Here is a 7577-nt window from a genome sequence, read left to right on the forward strand (position 1 = left end):
GCAGGAGGGTAGGTGGGCAGTGATGTGCCTGCCTCAGGAACACTGGCTGGCCAGAGGTCTACTACTGGATCTGTCTGTGGCCTGTAGGCAGCGCCAGGACAGGCTGTGAGAGAAGGAAGATCAGGAAATTAACAAGAGAAAAAAGGAGCTAAAAACCCAAAGAAGAAAATCCTGGTGACCTACCTAGCTAGCGGGTGGGCACTGGGTCTGTTGTCTGCAGAAGAGGTAGGTGGGCAGTGATGTCCCTGCCTCAGAATCACTTCCAGACCAGAGGACCGCCGCTGGGTCAGTCTGTGGCTTGCAACTGGGAACAGGACAGGCTAGTTGGGATCTTCAGGAGAAGTAGGGGAGCAATGATGTCACTGCCTCAGAGTCACTGGCTGGCCAGAGGCCTGCTGCTGTGTCTGTCTGGGGCCTGAAGCAGGGGAGAGGACAGGCTAGTGTGTGTGCGCTGGGGATAGGGTCTGCAGGAGAGGTAGGTGGGTAGTGATGTCCCTTCCTCAGAATCACTGGCTGACTTGAGGCCTGCTGCTGGGTATGTCTGTGGCTTGCAGCTGGGGAAAGGACAGGCTAGTGGGTAGGTGAGGGTCTGGGGTCTTCAGGAGAGAAAGTGTAGCAGTGATGTCCCTGCCTCAGAGTAACTGGCTGGCCAGAGGCCTGCCGCTGGGTCTCTCTCTCTGTGACCTGTAGCTGGGGACAGCACAGGCTGTGAGAGGAGGAAGAACAGGAAATTAACAAGAGAATAAAAAACCTTAAAATCCAAAGCAGAAAGTAATGGTGAATTACCTATCTAGCAGGTGGGCATTGGTTTGGGTTCTGTAAGACAGGTAGGTGGGAAGTGATGTCCATTCCTCAGAATCACTGGCTGGCCAGAGGTCTGCAGCAGGGTCTGTCTGTGACCTGCAACTGGGAACAGGACAGGCAAGTGGGTGAGTGCTGGGGCTAGGGTCTGCAGGAGTGGTAGGTGGGCAGTGATGTCCTTCCCTCAGAATCACAGCCTGGCCAAAAGCCTGCTGCTGGGTTTGTCTGTGGCATGCAGCCGGTGACAGGACAGGCTGTGAAAGGAGGAAGATCAGAAAATTAATACGAGAACAAAGGAGCTTAATATCCAAAGTAGAAAGTAATGGTGACCTACCTACAGAGCAGGTGGGCGCTTGGGCAGTGGTCTGCGGAGAGGTATTTGGGCAGTGATTTCCCTGCCTCAGAATCAATGGCTGACCATAGGCCTTCCGCTGGGTCTATCTGTGGCCTGGAGCCAGGGACAGGACTGGATGTGAGAGGAGGAAGACCAGGAAATTAACAAGAAAGTAAAGGAGCTTAAAATCCAAAGCAGAAAGTAATGATGACCTACCTACCTAGCGGGTGGGCGCTGGTTCTGGAGTCTGCAGGAGAAGTAGATGGGCAGTGATGTCCCTGCCTCACAATCACTGACTGGCCAGAGGCGTGCCACTTGGTCTGCCTGTGGCCTGCAGCCCGGAACAGGACAGGCTAGTTGGTGGGCGATGAGGAGGGGACTGCAGGAGAGGTAACTGGGCAGTGATGTACCTGTCTCAGAATCACTGGCTGGCCTGCGGCCTGTCACTTGGTCTGTGTGTGGACTGCAGCCAGAAACAGGACAGGCTGTGAGATTAGGAAGATTAGGAAATAAACAAGAGGATAAAGGAGCTTAAAATCAAAGCAGAAAGTAATGGTGACCTACTTACCTAGCGGGTGATGCACACGGGAAGGGGTCTGTAGGAAAGGTAGGTGAGCAGTGATGTCCCTGCCTCAGAATCACTGGGAGGCCAGAGTCCTGCCGCTGGGACAGTCTGTGGCCTGTAGCCGGGGACAGGACAGGCTAGCTGGTTGGTGCTGCGGCTGGAGTATTCAGGAGTGGTAGGGGGCAGTGATGTCCCTGCCTAAGAATCACTGGCTGGCCAGGGGCCTGGTGCTGGGTCTGTCTGTGGTCTGCTCCTGGGGACAGGACAGCTGTTAGAGGAGGATGAGTTAAAAATTAACCAGAGAATAAAGGATGTTAATATCCTAAGCAGAAATTAATGGTGACCCACCTACCTAGCAGGTGGGTGCTAGGGCTGGAGTCTGTAGGAGAGGTAGGTGGGCAGTGATGTCCCTGCCTCAGAATCACTTACTGGCCAGAGGCCAGCCTATGATTTTGTCTGTGTCCTGCAGCCCTTGACAGGACAGGCTAGTGATTGGTCGCAGGGCTGTGGTCTGAAGGAGAGGTAGGTGGACAGTGAAGTCAATGCCTCAGAATCACTGGCTGGCCAGAGGCCTGCTGCTCCTACCTAGCAGGAGGCCTGGTGCTGGTTCTTTCAGTGGCCTGTAGCTGGAAACAGGACAGGCTGTGAGAGGAGGAAGAGTAGGAAATTAACAAGACAATAAAGGAGCTTAAAATCCAATGCTGAAATTAATAGTGACCTACTTACCTAGCAGATTAGTGCTGGGGCCCTTGTCTGCTGGAGAGCTATGTGGGCAGGGATGTCCCTGCTTCAGAATCACTGACCGGCCAGAGGCCTGCTGCTGGATCTGTTTTTGGTTGGCAGCCTGGGACAGGACAGGCTGTGAGAGGAGGAAGATGAGGAAATTAATAAGAAAATAAAGGAGGTTAAAATCCAAAGACGAAAGTAATGGTGGCCTATTTACCTAGAGGGTGGGTGCCTGGCTGGGGTCTGCAGGATAGGTAGGTAGGCAGTGATGTCCCTGCCTCAGAATCACTGGCTGGCCATAGGCCTGGTGCTGGGTCTGTCTGTGGCCTGCAACTGGGGACAGTACAGGCTGTGAGAAGAGGAAGAGCAAGATATTAACAAGAGAATAAAGGAGCTTAAAATCCAAAGGAGAAAGTAATGGTGATGTACATACCTAGTGTGTGGGCCCAGAGACTGGTGTCTGCAGGAGATGTAGGTGGGCAGTGATGTCTCTGCCTCAGAATCACTGGCTGGCCAGAGTCCTGCTGCTTGGTCTGTCTGTGGCCTGCAGCTGGGGACAGGACAGGCTGTGAGAGGAGGAAGTGCAGGAAATTAACAAGAGAATAAAGGAAGTTAAAATCTAAAGGGGAAAGTAATGGTGAACTACCTTCCTAGCAGGTGGAGCTGGGGCTGGTGTCTGCAGGAGAGGTAGGTAGGCAGTGATGTCCCTGCCTCAGAATCACTGGCTGGCCAGAGGCCTGGCGCTAGGTCTGTATGTGGCTTGCATCTGGGGACAGGACAGGCTATGAGAGGAGGAAAAGCAGGAAATTAACAAGAGAATAAAGGAGCTTAAAATGCAAAGCAGAAAGTAATTGTGACCTACCTACCTAGTGAGTGGGCGCTGGGGGTGGGGTCTGCAGAAGAGGTAGGTGGGCAGTGATGTCTCTGCCTCAGAATCACTGGCTGGCCAGAAGCCTGCCACTGGGTCAGTCGGTGGCCTGCAGCTGGAGACAGGAGAGGCTGTGAAGAAGGAAGTGCAGATAATTAACAACAGAATAAAGGAGCTTAAAATCTAAAGCAGAAAGTAATGGCGAACTACCTACCTAACTGGTGGAGCTGGGGCTGGGGAAGCAGGAGAGGTAGGTGGGCAGTGATGTCCCTGCCTCAGAATCACTGGTGGCCAGAGGCCAGCGGCTAGGTCTGTCTGTGGCTTTCAGCCGGGGACGGGCAGGCTCGCAGGTGGACCCTGGGCTGGATTCTTCAGGAGAGGTGGGTGGTCAAAGATGTCCCTGCTTCAGAATCACTGGCTGGCCAGAGGCATGCTGCTGAATCTGTCTGTGTCCTGAAGCCAGGGACAGGATAGTCTGAGAGGAGAAAGATCAGGAAATTAAAAAGAGAATAAAGGAGCTTAAAACCCAAAGCAGAAAGTAATGGTGACAGACCTACCTAGCGGGTGGGCGCTGAAGCTGGGATCTGTAGGAGAGGTGGGTGGACAGTGATGTCCCTGCCTCTGAATCACTGGCTGGCCAGAAGCCTGCTGCTGGGTCAGTTTGTGGCCTGCACCCAGGAAAAGGACAGGGAAGCAGGTTGGAGTTGGGGCTGGCGTCTTCAGGAGACGTAGGGGGGCAGTGATGTCCCTGTCTCAGAATCACTGGCTGGCCAGAGGCCTGGAGTTGGGTCTGTCTGTGTCCTGCATCTGGGGACAGAACAGGCTGTGAGAGGATGAAGAGCTTCAAATTAACAAGAGAATAAGGTGCTTAAAATCCAAACCAGAAAGTAATGGTGACCTACCTACCTAGCGGGTTGGCTCTAGGGCTGGGGTCTGCAGGAGAAGTAGGTGGTCAGTGATGTCCCTGCCTCAGAATCACAGGTTGGCAAGAGGCCCATGGCCAGGTCTGTCTGTGGCATGCAGCCAGGCACAAAGCAGGCTAGAAGGTGGGTGCTGGATACTTCAGGAGAAGAAGGTGGGCAGAGATGTCCCTGCCTCAGAGTCACTGGCTTGCCAGAGGCATGCTGCTGAATCTGTCTGTGGCCTGCAGCCATGGATAGGACAGTCTGTGAGAGGAGGAAGATGAGGAAATTAACAAGAGAATAAAGGAGCATAAAACCCAAAGCAGAAAGTAAAGGTGACCAACCTAATTAGCGGGTGGGCACTGGAACTGGGATCTGCAGGAGAGGTTGGTGGACAGTGATGTCCCTGCCTCAGAATCACTGGTTGGCCAGAGGCCTGCTGCTGTGTCTGTCTGTGGCCTGCATCCATGGAAAGGACAGGGTAGCAGGTTGGCGTTGGGGCTGGGATCTTCAGAGAGGTAGTAGATCGATGATGGACCCGTCTCAGAAACTTTGCCTGGTCAGAAGCCTGCCGCTGGGCCTGTCTGTGGCCTGCAGCCAGGGAAAGGACAGACTGTTAGATGAGGAAGAGCAGGAAATTAAAAAGAAAATAAAGGAGCTAGATATCCAAAGCAGCAAGTAATGGTGACCTACCTACTTAGAGTGGTGCGCTAGGACTGGGGTCTGCAGGAGAGTTAGGTGGGCAGTGATGTCCCTGCCTCAGAATCACTGGCTGGCCAGAGGCCTGACACTGGGTCTATCTGTGGCCTGCAGCCTGGGAAAAGACAGGCTGTGAAAGGAGGAAGAGCCGGATATTAACAAGAGAATAAAGGAGCTAAAAATCAAACACTGAAAAAATGGTGACCTAGAAACCTAGCAGGTTGGCACTGGGAATGGGACTCCAGGAGAGGTAGGTGGGCACTGATATCCTTGCCTCAGAATCACTGGATGGCCAGAGGGCTGCCATTAAAAGACTGTCTGTGGCCTTCAGTCAGGGAAAGGACAGGCTGTGAGATGAGGAAGAGCTGGAAATTAACAAGAGGATAAAGGAGCTTAAAATCCAAAGCAGAAAGTAATGGTGACTTACCTACTGAGAGGGTGGGCACTAGGGCTGGGGTGTGCAGGAAAGGTAGGTGTGCAGTGATGTACCTGCCTGAAAATCACTGGATGACCACAGGCCTGGCGCTGGGTCAGTCTGTGGTCTGCAGCCAGGGACAGGGCAGGCTTTGAGAGGAGGAAGACGAGGAAATTAACAAGAGAATAAATGAGCTTAAAATCCAAAGCAGAAAGTAATGGTGACCTACCTACCTAGCGGGTAGAGCTGAGGCTGGGGTCTGCAGGAGAGGTAAGTGGGCAGTGATGTCCCTGCCTCAGAATCACTGGCTGGCCAGAGGCCTGGCGCTGGGTCTGTATGTGGCCTGCATCTAAAGACAGCCCAGGAAATTAACAAGATAATAAAGGAGCTTAAAATCCAAAGAAATTAATGTTGAATTATAGACCTAGCGGGTGGATGCTGGTGCTGGGGTCTGCAGGAGAGATAGGTGGGCAGTGATGTCCCTCCCTCGGAATCACTGTCTGTCCAGAGGCCTGCCACTGGGTCTCTCTGTGGCCTGCAGCCAGGGACAGGACAGACTATGAGAGGAGGAAAAGCAGGAAATTAACAAACGAATAAAGGAACTTAAATTCCAAAGCAGCATATAGTGGTGAACTACTTACCTAGCAGGTGGGCGCTCAGGTGGAGTCTGCAGGAGAGGTAGGTGGGCAGTGATGTCCCTGCCTCAGAATCACTGACAGGCCTCTGGGTCTGTATGTTGCCTGTAGCTGGGGACAGGCCAGGTCTGTCTGTGGCCTGCAGCTGGGGAAGGGGGATCCTAGCAGGTATGCGCTAGGGCTGGATTCTTAAGGAGAGTTAGTTGGGCAGTGATGTCCCTGACTCAGAATCACTGGCTGGCCAGAGGCCTGCCGCTGGGTCTGTCTGTGGCCTGCATCTAGGGAAAGGAGAGTGTAGCGGGTTGGCGTTGGGGCTGTGGTCTTCAGGAGAGGTAGGGGGGCAGTGATGTCCCTGCCAGTGTTGTCCCTGCCTCAGAATCACTGACTTGCCAGAGGACTGCCACTGAGTCTGTCTGTGTCCTGAAGCTGGGGAAAGGACAGGGTAGCAGGTTGGCATTGGGGCTGAGGTATTCTGGAGAGGTAGGGGGACAGTGATGTCTCTGCCTCAGAATCACTGGCTGTCCAGAGGCCTGCTGCTAGGTCTGTTTGTGGCCTGTAGCTGGGGACAAGAGAGGCTACTGGGTGGGGGCTGGTGTTGGGGTATGCAGGAGAGGAAACTGAGCAGTGATGTACTTGCCTCAGAATTACTGCCTGGCCAGAGGCCTGACGCTGGTCTGTCTGTGGCCTGTAGCTGGGGAAAGGACAGGCTAGTGGGTGGGTGATTGGGTTGAAGTCTGCAGGAGAGGTAGTTGGGCAGTGATGTCCCTTCCTCAGTATCAATGACTGACCAGAGGCCTATTGCTGGGTCTCTCTGTGGCCTGCAGCCAGGACAGGACAGGGTAGCGGGTGAGCGCTAGGGCTGGGGTCTGCAGGAGAGGTAGGTGGGCAGTGATGTCCCTGCCTCAGAATCACTGGCTGGCAGGAGGCCTGGCGCTGGGTTTGTCAGTGACTTGCAGCCGGAAACAGGACAGGCTGTGAGAGGAGCAAGAGCAGGAAATTAACAACAGAATAAAGGAGCTTAAAATCCACAGCAGAAAGTAATGGTGACCTACCTACCTAGCGGGTGGTCATTGGCACTGGGGTCTGCAGGAGAGTTAAGTTGGCAATAATGTCCTTGCCTCAGAATCACTGGCTGTCCAGAGGCCTGCCACTGGGTCTGTCTGTGCCTTGCAGCTGGGGACAAGAGTGGGTTGCAGGTGGGCGCTGGGGCTGTGGTCTGCAAGAGAGGAAGGTAGGCAGTGAAGTACCTGTCTCATAATCACTGATTGGCCAGAGGCCTGCTGCTGGATCTGTCTGTGGCCTTCAGCTGAGGACAAGACAGGTTATCAGGTGGGCGCTAGACCTGGGGTTTCATAACAGAGGTAGGAGGGCAGTGATGTCTCTGCCTCAGAATAACTATCTGGCCAGAGGCCTGGCATTGGGTCTGTCTGTGGCCTGCATCTGGGGACAGAACAGGCTCTGAGAGGAGGAAGATTAGTAAATTAACAAGAGAATAAAGGAGCTTAAAATCCAAAGCAGAAAGTAATGGAGACCTACAGACTAGGAGTCTGCAAGAGAGGTAGGTGGGCAGTGATGTCCCTGCCTCAGAATCAATGGCTGGACAGAGGCCGGCGGGCGCGGGGGGTCTGGGGC

General features: G+C 53.8%; 1 protein-coding gene and 3 long non-coding RNA genes across 4 annotated transcripts in view; all 4 read right to left on the bottom strand.

Annotated features, from left to right (window-relative positions):
• Positions 1–17: 17 nt before the first annotated feature.
• On the bottom strand, positions 18–3726 carry LOC102495953 (uncharacterized). Its single transcript, XM_006162847.1, has 7 exons — positions 3718–3726; positions 2427–2559; positions 2286–2342; positions 1356–1620; positions 1136–1267; positions 787–906; positions 18–103 (listed from the first exon to the last, which is right to left on the bottom strand). The coding sequence occupies exons 1-7, from the start codon at positions 3724–3726 to the stop codon at positions 34–36; spliced, it is 786 nt and encodes a 261-aa protein (XP_006162909.1). The 3' UTR covers positions 18–33.
• A 133-nt stretch (positions 3727–3859) lies between these two features.
• LOC102494179 (uncharacterized) lies at positions 3860–5016 on the bottom strand. The gene is made up of 4 exons (XR_001369374.1): positions 4890–5016; positions 4541–4787; positions 4201–4460; positions 3860–4101 (listed from the first exon to the last, which is right to left on the bottom strand). It is a non-coding gene; the product is annotated as an uncharacterized LOC102494179 (long non-coding RNA).
• A 610-nt stretch (positions 5017–5626) lies between these two features.
• LOC102494458 (uncharacterized) lies at positions 5627–6296 on the bottom strand. Its single transcript, XR_336658.1, has 3 exons — positions 5952–6296; positions 5735–5867; positions 5627–5659 (listed from the first exon to the last, which is right to left on the bottom strand). It is a non-coding gene; the product is annotated as an uncharacterized LOC102494458 (long non-coding RNA).
• An 11-nt stretch (positions 6297–6307) lies between these two features.
• LOC102494732 (uncharacterized) overlaps positions 6308–7577 on the bottom strand; it is a 2439-nt gene continuing 1169 nt past the window's right edge. The window contains exons 2-3 of the long non-coding RNA XR_336659.1: positions 7002–7161; positions 6308–6917 (exon numbers count right to left, since the gene is read on the bottom strand). This is a non-coding gene — a long non-coding RNA (uncharacterized LOC102494732). The remainder of the gene's footprint in view (positions 6918–7001; positions 7162–7577) is intronic.

This window comes from Tupaia chinensis, unplaced genomic scaffold, assembly GCF_000334495.1.
Source record: "Tupaia chinensis unplaced genomic scaffold, TupChi_1.0 Scaffold140934_1, whole genome shotgun sequence".
In the NCBI taxonomy this organism is placed as follows: domain Eukaryota; kingdom Metazoa; phylum Chordata; class Mammalia; order Scandentia; family Tupaiidae; genus Tupaia; species Tupaia belangeri.

Excerpts from the sequence above, each read along its gene's own strand:
- LOC102495953 (XM_006162847.1), bottom strand. Across the intron at positions 1,621-2,285 it reads AGCACCAGGCCTCCTGCTAG|CCTGTCCTGTTTCTGGCTGC; the intron begins GTAGGAGCAGCA and ends CTAATCTCACAG. Across the intron at positions 104-786 it reads AATGCCCACCTGCTAGATAG|CCTGTCCTGGCGCTGCCTAC; the intron begins GTAATTCACCAT and ends CTTCTCTCACAG.